General features: G+C 33.1%; 1 protein-coding gene across 8 annotated transcripts in view; it reads right to left on the bottom strand.

Moving 5' to 3' along the window:
• SYCP1 (synaptonemal complex protein 1) overlaps positions 1 to 18,665 on the bottom strand; it is a 113,613-nt gene that overhangs the window by 79,479 nt on the left and 15,469 nt on the right. For all 8 annotated transcript variants that reach the window (XM_035252542.3, XM_035252541.3, XM_009001949.5 and 5 more), the window contains exons 9-15: positions 13,370 to 13,428; positions 12,111 to 12,180; positions 11,646 to 11,719; positions 10,270 to 10,378; positions 2,994 to 3,088; positions 2,311 to 2,495; positions 1,340 to 1,407 (exon numbers count right to left, since the gene is read on the bottom strand). In XM_035252542.3, the coding sequence (XP_035108433.3) occupies positions 1,340 to 1,407; positions 2,311 to 2,495; positions 2,994 to 3,088; positions 10,270 to 10,378; positions 11,646 to 11,719; positions 12,111 to 12,180; positions 13,370 to 13,428 (660 nt within the window). The remainder of the gene's footprint in view (positions 1 to 1,339; positions 1,408 to 2,310; positions 2,496 to 2,993; positions 3,089 to 10,269; positions 10,379 to 11,645; positions 11,720 to 12,110; positions 12,181 to 13,369; positions 13,429 to 18,665) is intronic.

Genomic DNA, 18,665 nt, shown 5'->3' with positions numbered 1-18,665 from the left:
TATTTACATAAATATATAACCAATGTTATACATTGTTTATAAATATAAATTATAAAATATAAATATGTATTATATTATTCATTTTTAAACATATTTAAAATGTAAAAACAAATAAAAATAGAAATTCTAATATTTTATTCCCTTTTCCTAATGGAAATTTTGCTCACCCCCTCATTTTGGACACATTACCCTAGGGGTTTTATGTATTCAAGATTTCTCCAACAAAAATCAAGAGATTTCTCAAAAGAATGATATTTTACTTCTATACATTCCTACAACATCTAAGGCAATACTAAAAGACACACAAGGTTCTATTTCACAATTCTAGAATACTTTTTTCAAATTTGTCATAATATACTGCCCTACTATGCGAAAATCACATGATACAATTGCATATTTAATATGACAAATAGCAGCCACTTAATTTCAATATTAGACTGAATTGTTACAAATCAATATCCATTAAAGACATTTTAAGAAACAAAATTATTCCTTAGTCTAAGACATTTAATTAAACAATTCTAAAGAAAGTAAGTATATGTATATATAATGATCTAAAACAGTATTTTATGCTCCGAAGAAGGAATAGAAAATGGAATGGTTTATATTATAACCATTCTAATTTAAAGTTATGCCAAGAAGATAAAATTATTTGCATTTGATAGTGCAATTTTAGATGATAAAGGGCTAATCTACAGTAGAAAATTAAGCATCACAAAAAAAGCATAAATATGGTTTAAAAATTCAACCAACCTACTTGTGAAATGTAAAACACACATTTCAAATACTAGACAATATTTAGTTGACAATTATTTTAATTATACAAGTATTTAAATATAATAAAATATTTGCCAATTCATGAATATTTTTAATTTATAAGAAATATTTTTTCACTAAAATTAGAAAATAATTTGTTGTTTGTAATTTGCCACAGTTATAGACATGAAGATTTATAAATATGAAGCAGAGGTTATTAGAATTATCTAATTACATGGTTATAAATTCACAAAATAACTACTGTAGAGAATGTCTCTCCCTTTTGGCCATGAAAGCTGTTGAATTTTAATAACACTTTATTATAAAATAGGATCACATTTTCCTATGAATAGTACATAATCTAACATGACAAACCAATGAAATTTCCAAATTCGATTAAACAGTAACAGACATTTTTCACTAAGAATTATTTTCTTCCTTCAAATATTAAAATACAAATATTATCAAACAATCTCTATGGGCAAATGACAGAGGGGAAATTATATTTTATTTCAAAACAGTGTTTATGATTGTATAATCAGTTAATATTATTAAAGTATGCACATTATTATCTAAGTCTTACCCAGTTGACTTGATTTCTTTTGAAGCTCCATGGTAAGTATTTTCAATTGATCTTCATTTTTTTCCAATCTTGTTAAATATATCATTTTCAATAGAAAATATTATTTTAGTCAGAATTCATCTCATAACTAGCACTGGTGCAATTTAGCAACTGATATATCTTAGAGTAGATTCACCCACTGGATTGTTAAACATTAAGTACCTACACTAGGCCATATAGTGTAACATTTTAAAATAAGATATTACTATTATAAATACATAATTGTATATTAAACCTATGTAATATACATAGATATACCTTAAAGCTTATGTTATTGCTTACTGTTGATGATAATCAGATTAATGCATCCTAGAACTTTGAAAGAGATTAAGTATATAACTACTACTATACTGATTTCTGATTAGGAACAATATAATTATAAGAACATGTATAATTTGCTTAACTTCTCTGGCTTTCTGCTTCCTCAAAGTATAAAACTGAATTAATAGGGATAGATGAATCTTAGGTAACATACCATTTTAAAAATGAAAAATCACTTGGATAGATCAATCAAAGATATATAAATTAGGACAGCTAGAAAAGCTAACTTTTCTCTTACCATGCACAAGCAATGGAGAAAAAATATTGCTAGGCCCACGCTATGGCTTCAGAGAGAAACTTGTTCTCCTTTATCCTACCAAACTTAATTAACCCTAATGCTAATGAGACAAAAAATAATTACCTAGGCCTCCTAACACAGCTTTATATAAGTATTCCCTTAATATAAAGTAGTGAAAAAAAGTCTTTTTTAACTATTTTTTAACTCCAGTGAAACTTTTAAAATATATTCCCACTTTATACATAAGACACCTGACCACAGTTGTTATAGGAATTACACACCAGTTGGCAATGCATAGAAAATGGCACTGAATATTTAAAGTAAAATTTTTTTATTCATTTATTTTATTTATTAAAAATTATAACTATTTTACCTTTGCTGTTCTGTTCTCAGTAATTCTTTCAAGCTGCAGATAGTAGTTTCAAAGTTAGTAACCACAAAAGAATGAGCAGCTCTAGCTTTATTAGATTCTTCCATTTGAGCTTCTTTTTCTTCAGTTAGCTGACAAATTGTTTTTGTTGCTATCTGTAAATCTTCCTCTAAAGTATTTTGAGTACTCTAAATGAAATAAGGTATAAAACAAAAGCAATGATCCAAAGGCCTCAACCAAAAAAGCTGAACTCATCTGCTTCCATACATTTACTGCCCCATTCCAACCTCCATATTTTCCTAGCTATTATCCCTCCTCCCCACCCTGGAATGCCCAGCCACTACTCTTGTTTCAATTCACCATTCTCCATATTCCACCTACAGTTCTAATTCCTCCATGGAGCCTTCCCAGCCAACCCAGCCACACTGTTCTTCCAATTCTTAGAACTGCTAATTTATTATCTAAACCACCCTGTTGGCACCTGTCCAGGGTCTTGTATTTTAATTATACTTTTGATGTGTTTTTTGCAATATCTCTACTCTATAGTATTTTCTAGACTAGGATTGTGTCTTCTCTATCTATTTGAAGCTCTAGGTCCTTGTACATTGTATTAGTATTTAATAAATATTTGTTGACTAATTGATAGTGTGAGACTTATTACACACTAATCAATTTTTAAATCATACCACACTTTTTTGCAATGACACTTTCATGTCTTCTAGTTCTTTAGTCAAATGATGCTGCTTCTCAATTGATTCTTTCAGGTTTTCACTCTGTAATTCTAAAAGAGAAAGTTGTAAATAGATAATAGTACTTAGTACAATATATATACCAAGAAAACTAATTATTATTTTTAACAATTAGGCTTTTTCCTCCATTAGATAATAGTAAAAAATGAGGGGGAAATATGCAAATATAGACACACAAATATTGGTCATCATTAAGCTTTATTGACTTTTCAAGACTTTGATCTCCCAAGAACTCAAAAATAAATATTTAAGGATTTACATTTTTTATAATAGCAAAACATTAGAAACAACCTAAATATCCAAAAGTAGACAAATTATGGAGGTACGTAAATGGGATGGTATACCATGTAGCCACTGAAAATAATACTACAAATTTTATTTATGGATTACTAATTTGGATATTCATAAAATATAGAAAAGAGTGGGTTTAATATTTAAACACTATGTGCAAAAGAAAAGGATACCCACTAAAATATGAAAAGTAATTTATCTCCTAACGGTAAAATTATTTATGATTTTATTTTCATTATTGATTACCTTAATTTTTTTATTTTTCAAAATATTCTCTTTACTTATTAAATGATGAATAAATGCTTTTGACTCCACTTATGAGATCATTTTTACTAAATACTAAGTCTCAAATACAAGTCTATATACTTTATATGTGTGCACTCATTTTCAAACATCATAAAAACAATAAGAGAAAAAAGAATTTTATTATATTCTCTGGATCCGAATTATATGATTTCCTCTTACTAAGCTACCTGTCCTTGGGCATGATACTTAACCAGTCTGACTACTTTTCCCATCTGGAATATTAGAATAATTATAATTATTCATATTATGAAGAGTTCCCTGCTGTTAGAAATAAAAAAGATGATTTAACTTAAAATGCTTAAGCACAGAGTCTAATGTGAAATCAATAAGTGAAAACTGCTATTATGATGATGATAATGATGATATACGGTAGAAACTGGACCTTAATATTTATGGTATTTACAATATATTGATCAGGCAGGCAAATAATAATCACACTGATGGGTACTGACTAGAAGTTCTGCGAGTTTACATAGAGGGGACACCTAAGCCAAATAAGATCAGGGTTGGAGGTACCGGGAGACAGAAAAATAAAGTTTAAAGAAAACTTCCAGAAAGTAGCAGCTGAGTTCAAACATTTGAAAGACAGTAAAAATTAGCCAAGGTAATGGGAGTTAGGGTTAGGCAAGTATAAAGGCATGTACAAAGGAAAACACAGAAGAGATAGAATGACACCTTCTAGCATCTAAAGAAAATATATTTTAGGAGTATAAGGCTTAAAGTATAACAGATAAGTCACAAGAGATATAATTGGAAAGATAATAATGACAAGATTATAACAGGACTATATGACTTGTTCAGAGTCTTCCAATTTGTAATTCATGAAGACGATACGAAACAATGAAGGATGTTAAGCAATAGAAGTATGTGCCAAGTTTATACTTTTAAAATTCCATTCTGAAAAAACTACATAGAATAAAAGGGTCAATGGTCCAACTCTGGGGAAAAAATAGAAAAAGTAAATCTGGAGAGAGTGAAATGTTGACTATTGCAGTGTCCACTATGATACTATTTCTTATGGTCTAGATGGTGATAAATGTCTCCTCTGGAAAATCATAAGCACAAGCTAGCCCTTAGGTATGTATGGGAACTGAATGTATACTGCCAAAATGTTCAAAAGAGTTCCAAGCCAAAATTTAGTTTGAAGTTCCCTAGGATTCTAGAAGAAGCAATATGCAAATTTTCTCCATAAAAATATTCTGCTAATCCAGGCCTTAAAGAATTTCCCCAGATAAAGTTACATGACCTCACACTCAACAAACACAACAGGAAACAAAGCACAATGAACAGAGTCAGCAAAATGAACAAAACACCACCTTAGATCTGCAAAGATTTCAGATTTTAGAATTATTGGCTATGAAACTAAAAAATAGGTATTATCATATACTTTATAAACTAAAGGAAGATATCAGTAATCAATAAAACTACTAGAAGGGATACATAAATTTGAAACTGAAAACTCCAAAGGGGTAATGACGAGCTTTGTCATGTAAACACTCCTCTAAAAGGGAATACAAATTCAAGATCAAATATTAAGAATACTAAAGCATTAAACTCCTGACAGAATAGGAATTTGCCAGGCCAAAAATGAAGAGAAAAATAGAAACCTATAGAATTAAGTAACCACAAAACTTGTTTGTGCCCAGAGGACATTTGCAGACCCTGGCAAAGTTGGACTTTTGGTTTGAATATAATGGGATAAAGAATTTAAGATCCATGAAAACCCAAAGGTAACAGAAGGTAGAGGGAGTCTAATTTATTGGTACAACAAATTGGGACACTTTTGCTGTAAGGAATAAGCAAAAGTAAAACAACTCACAGGCAGATTTGCAGCCCAGGTTCAAATCACCTGAGTGGTTCATGACACCCCAAGCCTTCAAGCTGACTTAAGATTGTCCCAAATGGATAGAACTACCGTGTACATGGAAAAAGAAAAGCAAATCCTCCTAGGTGGATGTTAGTGATCTGCATACTAGGCAGGCCTTAACTTATTCCTTTAAGTAATTTTTTCAAGTTAAAAAAAGGAGCATAAAGCCAAAAACAACAAGGCACACAGGAAAATAAGGCACTTTGACTAAAAACTATCATAAACAAGAAAGAATGAGAGTCACAAACATTTAAGATAAAAACATTATCAGAAAAGGACTATAAAACAGCTATTGTTTGTATATTTAAAGAAAAGACAACCTAGAAAATAAGTAGAAATAGAAAACTACATAAAGTAGAAGAGCAGGTTAGAAAAAGAAGTAAGAATAACATCTTAAAATAAACATCTTAGTAACTAAAAATAAAATGGAGGGGGTTCATAATGTGTGAGAAATAAAAGAAGAAAATTAGTGAATTACAAGATAGGTAAATAGAAATTATCTAGAATAAGGTATAAAAAGGCAAAACTGTTGAAATAGGAAAGAGATTAAGAGTCAAAGAAGAGTTAGAAAATTAATGTAGGTTTTTATTTTGATTTCTGGTTTGGTTTTTGTTGTTGTTTTTGTTTTCTGGGGTTTGTCACCCAGGCTGGAGTGCAGTGGAGCAATCATAGCTCACTGTAATCTCATACTCCCGGGCTCAAGTGATCCTTCCACCTCAGCCTCTCAAGATGCAACATGGGTTTTTTTCCTCAACACTTTTTTCTTACTCAAAAGCCAAGGAAACAGAGAATAAATACAATATCTGAAGAGATTGTTGTTGAGAGTTTCCAAGAAACAATAGTAATAGATAGTAATTTAAAGATTTAAGAAGGTATTAAAAGAAACTAAGCCTATACTTTAACATATCATACTGTAAATGCTTCAAAGATGAAGAACATCTGAAAATCCATGAGAGAGGGGAAAGATATTACTAACTTCATAAAATCAAAGTAAGAAAGGCATGGTGGTTCATGTCCGCAATCCCAGGACTTTGGAAAGCCAAAGCAGGAGGATCACTTGAGCCCAGGAGCTTGGGACCAACCTGGGCAACATAGTGAGACCCTGTCTCTACAAAAAATAATTAAAATTAGCCGGGTGTGGTGGCATGTGCCTGTATACCAGCTACTCATGAGGCTGAGTTGGGAGGATCACTTGAGCCCATGATTGTACCACTGTACTCCAGCCTGGGCAACAGAGTGAGACTCCACCAAAAAAAAAAAAAAAAAGAGATGGGAAGAGGAGGGAAGCAGAGGGGAGGGGAGGGGGGAGAGAGAGAGAGAAAGGAAAAAAGGAAGGAAGGGAGGAAAGGAGGGAGGGAGGGAGGGAGAATACTTTCCATGTGCTAAAAAAAATGTCTAGAAAGACATATCATGAACACATATCCTTTATGGATGAGAATGAATAAACAAATTTTCAGACAAATGGAATCTATGACAGCTAATCACAAACATATTCTCACTAAAGGAGATTCTAAATATTCCTCTTTAAAACAGAAAGAAAATGATTTGAATGAAAAGTTTAAGATGCAAAAAAAAAAAAATGAAGAGCAAAGAAATTGAAAAAAATACATGGGTAAAACCAATTAAATATTGTCTGCATAAAATAATAATAATAATGTCCTATCTATAAAATTAAAATACACATATTGTAGCACTTTTCACAATAACAGCAATATGGAATCAACCAGTGTTCATCAATAGATAACTGAATAAAGAAATATATATATACATATATATATACACACACACACACACACACACACAAATTGGAATACTGTTCAACCATAAGAAAAAATAAAATCATGTAATCATGTAATCAAGTAAAATCTGATTGTTGTCTCCTTAAATTTTTGATAATTAATACTCTTTAGTAATCAACTAAATGGTTACAAACGGTTATTTTGCAAGTGACAAAATAAATTATGTAATAACAAGCAAACATTAAAAAGAAAAACAAAAATTAGCTGATTATAAGTTATTTAAATGGCTATTCCAGGCAGGATGGAGTAGCTAGTAGCATACCCGCTCTCATGCTGGAAACAACCAGAAGAGACAGAATGGTATAATAGGACTAAAAGGGCTGATTCCTAAAGGAAAACTGCTGAGAAGTGAAATGATAAAGTACAACTGACATCTGCTGATCTGGGCATGAGAAAAAGACTAAATGCTGTCTTAATCCAGGCAGAGGGCTGTTGCTAAGGTATAGAAAAACCAGCTTACGTTTGAGAGGTCTCAAAGAGCTGAAGAAACAAAATTGAAAACTTGAAAAGCTTTACATACTTGGCCAGTTTTCTTTCATTTAGCTCAGTCTCTAAAATGATTCAGATAATCAGCCCAACACACCCTCAATTTTTCTCTAGCAGAGAAAAGACATCATTGGGAAGCTCCAAGATTTTTCTTATTATGATGTGCAGAACTTAATTTAAAAAATTACTGGGCACACCAAAGGAAAAGAACAAATACCCAAACAACAAGAAAAAAAAGAAAGAAAGAAAATCAAATAGCGGTTGCCAGGAGCTGCAGGAAGAAGGGAATGGAATGTTATTTTTTAATGGGTACAGAGTTTCCATTTTGCAAGATGAAAAGAGTTCTTGGATGGAGAGTTCTTAGAGAAGATGGATAGTGGTCATGGTTGCATAACAATGTGAAACATACTTAATGCCACAGAACTGCACATTTAAATATGATTAACATGGTAAATTTTATGTTATGCATATTTTACCACAGTTTTTAAAAAGAAACAATAGAAATAAACCAACAGATGAGACATATATTGAAAAAACAGAGAATAGCTATATCAATGATGAATATATACTTAAAAGGTGAAAAATGAGATTTTTAAAAGAGGAGAAAACCAGAGAACTGAACTCTTAAATAAGTAATCAAATGGAAACTTCAAAATGAAAAATATATGATTCATTTAAACAATGCAGTAGATGTATTTAAGGCAAATTAGACATATCACAGGCAGGACTGGGTAACAGATTAGTAAAAAATATTCACAGTGAAACAGAGAAAAACAAGATTTTAGAAAGGCATTAGGGAAAAACTTTGGTGAACTGCTTAAAAGTTTACTAGACAGTGAACTGGAGGAGACAGTATAAGTGGAATAAATGGCTTGTCAAGGAAGTAGGAACCAGTGAATTACATATGGAAAACAATGAAAAGTCATTTAAATGAACACATTTCAGTGGCTATCAGACTACAGAAATCATATAGAATTATTTATTACTGTAACTTGTTTTCAGTTTATATAAGATCAAATATTCTTTTATTCATCCAACTATTGAACTCATATTATGCACAAAACAATATACTGGGCAAACAAAGATACTTAAGACACAATCCCTCCTCAAGACATTCATAGTCACAGGGGACAGATAGACAAATACTTATGCCATTACTAAGAATTTAGCCAACAGATTTGGGGTGGAGAGAAGAGATTAATTTTAAATAGAGGAAGTAGCCAAAAGCATAGGGTGGGATCAAAAGAACACAAAATATAGAGGAGGTTAAACTATTTCAATATATCTGGAGTATACCATACAGTAATGACAATAAGACGAAACTAGCAGGTATAGATTGGCAGGAACCAGATAATTGTTTGCCACTTGAAAAAAAGAGAATGTTTTGAAGAACACAAAAACAATAAATGCTGTAATCCCTATAATGTTCTGGAAGGTGCATGGTGTTTCACGAACACCATTCATTTCTATTTATATAGATCTTCTTTATAGTAATTGAAAAAGTTTGAAAAATATTAAATAATAAGACAGTCTAAACATGACATGACACTCAGGATCCTTCATAAAGGGATTCAAATCTTTTACAATTTCATCTGCCTGAGTTCGGTAAGATATTGCCACACCAATCAGTTTACTAAAAATACACCCTAACATTCCTACTTCCTTGACAAGCCATTTATTCCACTTATACTGTCTCCTCCAGTTCACTGTCTAGTAAACTTTTAAGCAGTTCACCAAAGTTTTTCCCTAATGCCTTTCTAAATGTCTCTCTAGGAAAAATTAGTAACCCTCTCCATCGTGCTCCCATAGGATTTGTTCATTCAAAAAATAATTTTTGCTGGGCACGGTGGCTCACGCCTGTAATCCCAGAACTTTGGGAAGGTGGATCACCTGAGGTCAGGAGTTCGAGATCAGCCTGATCAACATGGCATAATCCAGTCTCTACAAAGATACAAAAATTACCCAGTGTGATGGTGCACATGTGTAGTCCCAGCTACTAGGGAGCCTAAGGCAGGAGAATCGCTTGAACCTAGAAGACAGAGGTTGCAGTGAGCAGAGATCATGCCTCCACACTCCAGCCTGGGTGATAGAATGAGTGTCCATCTCAAAAAAATAATAATGTTACTAATTTTTAGTGTCTTATATGTGCCAGGCACTGTTCTCGGCACTTGGAATGCAACAGCTCCAAGTCAGTGAACAAAAAAGACAAAGGTCGCTGTCTTTGTGGAGCATATAGTTGAAACATTTGAAAAAGGTAAGAGCATGGAAAAGGGAAAAGAAGAGTACATGCATTTTACAAAAGCTCCCCAGGTTATTCGATTATGCCCTCCTCCAACCGAACCAACTCAGATTGAGAAGTACAGTACTAGAAAGCATTACAACAAAGTTGTAATAAAAGTCAAGATTTAGAACATAACAAGAGGAATACATAAGGCACATTATATTATCTTATATAATTTCTTACTTATCTTTTCCTCTAATTGATTAACTTTATCTCTGGATTCCTCTAGCAGAAATGTTAAATCTTTCATTTTATTTTCTTTCTCAGTGATTTGGATCAATAGTAGTGATACCTAAAATATTTAAATAATACATTATCAATATAAAAAGTTGAATATGACACTTCAACATTTATAATACCTACAATTATTTTAGGTACTTGTCTACATGCTTTTCAGTGGGTCTCCTCCAGTTCACTGTCTAGTTTCTACTCCCTGATAGCCAATGTAGTCAGATAACTGGCCCTATCATCTTTGTAAGAGACAAATTGAAAAAGGCAATCTCTAACCATGGGTATTGCAGGCACAGGGAAGGGTGGGGGTATATAAAATGGAAAAGCCAACATATATAATGGTAAGATTCAGTCTGTCTTTGCTATCCTGACCAACCTAGCTCCAGAATGCCGTCAGCCAAGTTTATAACCCCAAGAAAAAATTTAGAAAGCTCCAGCAAAAAAAAGTGTTACAGATAATGACATTGAAGAGTCCTCAGCAAAAACACTAGCTGGCCATGCCATCATTTTACAAGGAAGCCCAGCAATCTGTAAGCTCTGCCCATGCACCTAGAACTCCAACAAGCGTTTTAGTACTTCATTCTGTGTTTGTGGTTATTATCCTCTCCATACTTTCAATTAACTTTTAATTATTAAGTAGATATCCCTATGAACCATCTTAGAAGATATCTTGTGGCAAATCAGACAAGAAAAACTGCAAATATAGTGGGAAATAGAAAAGGATACATTATATATATTGCTTTCCATTTGGGAAGCAACAGACTTGAAACTGATAGAGATGGCATAATAATAATCTGAAACATTGTTGTGAATGCCAAAGGATATAGAATTAACATTTTCAAGTCTTCCACTACATGACATTAATAGAAAAAAACATCTGTGTCTTGTTTTCTTGGGCTAAAAAAAGAAAGAAAGAAGCAACAAAATATTTTAGTTCCTCTTCATTGAAGTCATGGATAGTACATTTCAAAACAAACTGAAAAATGTAAGTTGAGTAGTCAATAATCCTCTATGCATTTTATGAAGTTTTTGAGCAAAAGTTCTCACAAAATAATATATTTTGAGGCAATATCCTATTACCCACTGACATAAATATTATAGAACAATAATTGATTAAAACCCAAAAATGGCTAGAGCAAGTATATATTTGAGTAAATGAAAATTAAGTAAATGAGTACAAAGGCTAAATATTTAGATATGTATAACATTAAAATTATCTCACAGTAATTTATCATACATTCGGCAAATATAAACTTCTTTTGAAATTTTAAGTATTTAATGAATTAGCAAATATAAAGATTGTACAAAGAGTTGGATTTTTAAAAAACCTGCTCTTCCTTGTCATTTACTTCCTTCTTGTATTCTTGTTCAAGGTGTTGGATTTTTTCATAATCTTCCTTTACTTTAAAAATAAAACAAATATACTGTAATGTCTTAACATAATTGTATAACATTTCTATTAAAAAAAAATTTAAAGTTTTAAATATATATATAATTTGATATATATACAATTATTTTAACATGCATACTATACCAAGATATGTAAAAAGAGACCAAATCACATTTTAAAAAAAATTAGTCTGATTTCATGAAAGATGTAGTTTTAAAGCCCAAAACTATTTTTAAGATATGCTAATTCCCTGTCACATTCTACAAGATTTAGAGGGGATTATAGAAGTGTAGAAAATAGAAAATAGTTGAAAGCATCAGGCTCAAGAAATGAAAGCATTAGCAGAATCCAATAAAAATATAAATAGTAAAAGAGTAATATAAAAATTAAGTGAGATCCCTACACTTAAAATGCATCTCCAGTCTGGAATTTTCAGCTTGCACACGAAGTTCCTCAAAAGCTGTTATCATTTTCTGGAATATAAAGTTTAAGAATCATACTTAGATTTTTTTAAATAGCTTTCTTCAATCTATGAAAATATTATCAATTTTGTATCATGCAATCCTTAAACTTAAAACCACACAATTTGTAATAATTAAAACACTATAATGTGAGTTACTTACTAAAAATGTATTAAGAGGGACTTATGTTAGTTTCCCAGAGGCTTAAATGCACTGGCAACATGTTATATAATATAAAACAGCAGCAAATGGATTGTTGGTAATCCAGCCACTTACTTAATAGCATGTATCAAAACCTGTAATTTTATATTTATTTGTGCTTATTTATTTATGTCTTCTCCACAAAAGTGAGGCCTCTCCCCATGAATCCAAAGTTACACTTCCATCATCTGGCAGCATGTGTTCATTCAGCATTCAACAAATCTTGCTTTGTAAAATCAGGTTAATTAATTAATTAATTACTGAGTGCCTATTATGTGCCAGGAACTGTTTTAGGCAATTGGGATAGAAGACAATGTCTCTACCCTACTGGAACTTACAATAAAGTGTAAAAAAGAATACATATAAACACACACACACATATATACATATCAAATAAATGCCATGTAACTTCAAGTGCTCTTGAGAAAAGCTAAATGGGGTTGAGATATATAGAATAATCAAATAGAAATTTTAGATAAAATATTAAGAGGGGAATAAAAAAAAAGCAGAATGAAGTTTAGAAATGTGCGTAAGATCTTGGACATAAAAGTTCTGAAAAGGGTACAAATTCAAAGAACCACCATCAGAAAGAGCTTAGCAAATTTGAGAAACGTAAAAGATTGACTATAGCAGAAAAGAAAAGTGTAGAATGATAAGAGACGTGATAACAAAGGTAAACCGGAGCCAGACACAGATTAATAATAATTTATGTATTTTCAAATGAATGGTTAGCATCACAATGTGTTGGTTTCTGAGAAGAGTCTGTAAATATTTGATAAATTAAGTGATGTAACTAACATGTAAATCAAAAAGCTAATACATAACAAAACATTAATGCTCATAATATAGAACCTAGGAGTTTTATTAGTGATACAATAATATATCAACAAATAAATAATAATCCTTTTAGTAAGAATAGTTGTTCATATCTTTGTAGCAATTGCTCTAATTTGCTTAGAAATTCCTATGTTTAAAATATTCACATTTCATTAACACTCACCTCAATGTTATTATTTAGATCCACATAAACTTGCCTGGTTTCTTCCCGTTCATATTCATCTATTGTTAATATAAAAATTTCAAGATTAAATTTTAAAATAATTAAGATGTCAACAAGGCAATACTCAAAATGCCTCCAGAGAATATTAAAATATTTAAAATTCTGTGTTAATGATGAACACTGGGTTATCTAAATCATTACTGGGACTTTTTAAGTTGCATCAAAAGCAGTTTAGGTCCAGTCTGGTGTGAAGAAGCTTAGACGTCACTGCTCCATCCTAACAACAAGTAAAGAGCTAAACAAACTGAAAAATCAACAAAAGAGAAGTAAAGTCACAGGGCAAACTACTACCCAAAAATTGGAGAGACAGGCAAACATAAAAGCACAACTTCCCAGGGCAGAAACCCATAAGCAGAAAACTCTATGGGAACCAGAGTCAGAGAAAAAAACCTGAACTATAATTGACACATAGCTGGAAATTCAGGGTAAACAAATCTGAGAGATACACTCTATGGAGGCCATGTGTGGTGGCTCATGCCTGTAAGCCTAGCACTTTGGGAGTCAGAGGTTGGCAGGTTGCTTGATGCCAGGTCTGGCCACCATGGCAAAACTCTATCTCTACTAAAAATACAAAAATTCACTAAGCATGGTAGCACATGCCTTATAGTCCCAGCTACTCAGAAGGCTGAGACACAAGAATTGTTTGAACCCCAGAAGGCAGAGGTTGCAGTGAGCTGGGTGACAAAGCAAGACTCTATCTCAAAAAAAAGAAACCTCTGTGGAGACCCAGTCATCAGAGAGGCCCCAAGTTCTTGCGAGTTTTACCTTATGGAACTCTACCAGGTTTCTCAGTGAACATAGGAAAAACATCCCTTTGTGCTTCTGGCAGGAAAAGCCGTTTTGAACTATGCCAATGTATTCTGTTCTTAACAAGGCTCCCTTGAGAGCAAAATCTGTTGGGGATTTGTCAGAGTCTAACTAACCTGGGAGAAAGGAAATACCCAATTCCAGACAGCTGTAGCCTTCCATCTGAAGCAAGGAAAATATCCAACTCCATCCCCCTCTAGCCTTCCACATGGCAAATGGGAAATTCCCAACTGTGGCCCACTCTATCCACCCTGTCCCATCTAAGAAGGAGAAGGATGCCAAGGCTGAAGAAGTATATATGAAGTTCATAATGTAGAGACAAAAATTTGCTAAAAAACTGAGACCTAACCATAGGTCTATAGAACACTCCTCCCCCTGTATCTTATCACCACCTTACAATAGTTCCTTTACCTATCATGTCTAGCTATCCAAAAAAATAAAAACACAACCATACAAAAAGGCAAAAAATACACTTTGACAAGACAAGCATCAGGAACAGACTCAGATACAGTTAAGGATGTTAGAATTATCCCAGACCAGCAATTTAGAACAACTATGATTGCTATAAGGGCTCTGGTGGATAAAGTAGACATCATCAAAGAATAGATGAGCAATCTAAACAGAGAGATGAAATTCTAACAATGGCTCAAAACAAAAATGTTACAGATCAAAACCACTATAACAGAAATGAAGGGCGTGTGGTTGTGGGTGCTCGTGCCCGTAATCCCAGCCACTCGGAAGGCTCAGGCAGGATGATTACTTGAGGCCAGGAGTTGGAGACCAGCCTAGACAACATAGCAACACCTGTCCCTAAAAAAATATTAAAATGAAGAAATGAAGGGCTTATTAGACTAGGCACAGCTGAGGAAAGAAATATCTGAAGTTGAAGATATTTCAACAGAAACCTCAAAAACTGAAAAGCAAAGAGAAAAAAGACTAAAAAGAACAGAACAGAATATCCAAGAACTGTGAGACAACTACAAAAAATATAATGGGAATACCAAAAGGAGAAGAAACAGAAAAAGGAACACAAAAAATATTTGTAACAACAATGACTGAGAATTTCCCCTAAATTAATGTTAGACACCAAGTCACAAATCCAGGAAGCTCAGAGAACAGAAAGCAGGATAAATGCCAAAAGCACTACACCTATACATATTATATTCAAACTACAGAAAATCAAAGATGAAGCTAGAAGAAAAAAACATTTTACCTAAGAGGAGTAAAAAGCAAGATTATATCTGACTTCTCCTCAAAAACTATGCAGGCAAGAATAGAATGGAGTAAAGTATCTAAAATGTTGAGAGAAAAAAACAGCAACATAGAATTCTGTAATTGGAGAAATTATCCTTCAAAAGTGAAGAAATAAAGACTCTTTGACAAAAGTTGACGGAATGTGTTGCCAGTAGACCTGCCTTCCACAAAATGTTAAAAGAACTTTGCAAACCATATACAAGTTTCAATAACCGAATTGATCAAGTGGAAGAAAGAATATCAGATTGAAGATCAACTCAATGGAATAAAATGAGAAGGCAAACTAGAGAAAAAAGAGTGAAAAGAAATAAACAAAGCTCCAAGAAATACGGGATCATGTGAAAAGACCAAATCTACATTTGATCAGTGTACCTGAATGTGATGGGCAGAAAGAAACCAAGCTGGAAAACACTCTTCAGGATATTGTCCATGAGAACTTTCCCAACCTAGCAAGGCAGGCCAACATTCAAATCCAGGAAATACGGAGAAATTATTTAAAGAGAAAGAAAATGATTTAGGTAAGAAATTCAGATCTCTATAAAGAAAAAAAGAGCAACAGCTGGTCTCAGTGGCTCACACCTGTAATCCCAGTGCTTTGGAGGCTGAAGTGCGAGGATCACTTGAGGCCAGAAGTTCAAAACCAGCCTGGGTAACTTAGCAAGACCCCATCTCTACTTAAAAAAAAAAAAGAAAAAAGAGCATCAAAGGAGAAATAAGTGAAAGCTAAATAACTTTTATTTTTCTTATTCTTAATTGAGCTAACATATAAGTTTGTCAAAAATAATAATGGCAACAATGGCCAGATGCAGTGGCCCATGTCAGTAATCCCAGCACTTTGGGAGGCCAAGGCAGGTGGCTCACTTGAGGTCAGTTCAAGCCAGCCTGGCCAATATGGCGAACTGCCATCTCTACTAAACATACAAAAATTAGCTGGTGTCACGGCACACACCTGTAATTCCAGCTGCTCAGGAGACTAAGGCAGGAGAATCACTTGAACCCGGAAGTGGAGGTTGCAGTGAGCCAAGATCATGCCACTGCACTCCAGCCTGGGCAACAGAATGAGACTCTGTCTCAAAAAAACAAACAAAAAATAGCAACAATGTATTAGATTATAAATGCTTATTTATGCTTTTATATTAAAGAAATGAATGACAACAATGATAAGAAAGATGGGAGGAGGCCGAGCCTGGTGACTCACACATAATCTCAGCACTTTGGGAGGCTGAGGAAGGTGGATCACTTGAGGTCAAGAGTTCAAAACCAGCCTGGCCAACATGATGAAACCTCATCTCTACTAAATATACAAAAATTAGCTGGGTGCGGTGACACCTGTAATCTCAGCTATCAGAGAGGCTGAAGCATGAGAATCACTTGACCCCGGGAGGTGGAGGTTGTACTGAACCAAGATGGTGCCACTGCATACCATTCAGTCTGGGCAACAGAACAAGACTCTGTATCAAAAAAAAAAAAAAGATGGGAGGAAAGAATTATAAGATACTCATACTAACCTTGAAGCAGTATAGGATTATTTGAAAGTAGACCTGGATTACTTGTAAATACATATTGCAAACTCTAGTGAAATCACTTTAAAAGTAAAAATAGGGCATAACAAATACGATAAGAAAGGAGAGAAAATGGAATCACATAAAATGCTCAATTAAAACCACAAATAGCATAGAAAGAGTGAAAGATAAAAATAGGAACAAAGAACAGGACAACAAATAGAAAAACAGTAACGAATACGTAGATAATAATCCAACTATGTCAATAATCACTTTGAATGACAATAGTCTAAATGACCAACTAAAAGACTGCCAGAGTGGATCAAAAAAATACCCAACTATATGCTGTCTATAAAAAACTCATTTTAAATGTAAAAACACATCTAGATTAAAAGAAAATGGATAAAAATATACCATATTAACACTAATCAAAAGAAAGCATATTAACACTAATCAAAAGAAAATTTAAAATTTCTGCTTTACAAAAGATAATGTCAAGAGAATGAGAATACAAGCCACACACTGGGAGAAAATGTCCGCAAAAGAAACATCTAATAAAGGACTGTTATCTATAATAAATAAAGAGTCAAATATTGTTAAGTCTTTTTTTCTTATTGTTAAAACTCAACAATAAGAAAACAAGCAACCTGATTAAAAAGTGAGTCAAAGACCTTAACAGACACCTCACAAAAGGAGACATACAGATGGCAAACAACCATATAAAAAGAGTAGCTATATTAATTTCAGACACAGCCAACTTCAGAGCAAGAAAAGTTGTCAGATATAAAGAGAGCCATTTCAAAATGCTTTTAGAGCTGGGCAAAGTGGCTCATGCCTGTAAATCCCAGTACTTTGGGAGGCTGAGGGAAGATCACTTGAGCCCAAGAGTTCAAGACCAGCCTAGGCAACATAGCAAATCCCATCTCTACAAAAAAAAAAAAAAAAACTAGAAAAATTAGCCAGGCATGGTGGTACACACCTGTTAGTCCCCAGTATTCAGAGGCTGAGGTGAGAGGATTGCTTGAGCCCAAGAGTTCAAGACTGCAGTGAACTATGGTCATATCATTGTACTCCAGTCTGAGTAACAGAGCAAGACTCTATCAAAAAAAAAAAAAAAGGATGCTTTTGGGTCAATTCTCCAAGAAGATAAAACAATTTTTAACATCTATAGACCTAACAATATGGTGTCAAAATACATGAAGCAAAAACTGGTAGAACTGCAAAGAGAAAGTAATCCACTATAATAGCTGAATATTTCAACATCTCTATCAGAAATGGACAGATCCAGCAGGCAGAAAATCAGTAAAACATGTAGGTTAAGTGTCCCTTATCCAAAATGCTTGGGACCAAAACAAACTATAAGAGTTCAGATTTTTTTTTTAGATTTCAGAATATATGCATTGTGTTTACCAGTTGAGCATCCCCAATCTGAAACTCCAAAATTTGAAATTCTGCAGTGAGCATTTCCTTGGAGCATCATTTTGGCACTCAATTGGATTTTGGAGTATTTTAGATTTGGGATTTTTGGATGAGGGTTGCTTAACCTGTAGTTGGATTCAATAAAATCATCAATCATCTTGACATCTCTAGACTGCTTAATCGAACAGTAACAGAATACATAGATTTCTCAAGCTCACATGGAGCATTCATTAAGATAGACCATATTCTGGGCC

This window comes from Callithrix jacchus, chromosome 7 (assembly GCF_049354715.1).
Source record: "Callithrix jacchus isolate 240 chromosome 7, calJac240_pri, whole genome shotgun sequence".
Taxonomy (NCBI): domain Eukaryota; kingdom Metazoa; phylum Chordata; class Mammalia; order Primates; family Cebidae; genus Callithrix; species Callithrix jacchus.
Note: the sequence above shows the minus strand (reverse complement) of the source record. Positions and strands in the feature narration are given on the sequence as shown.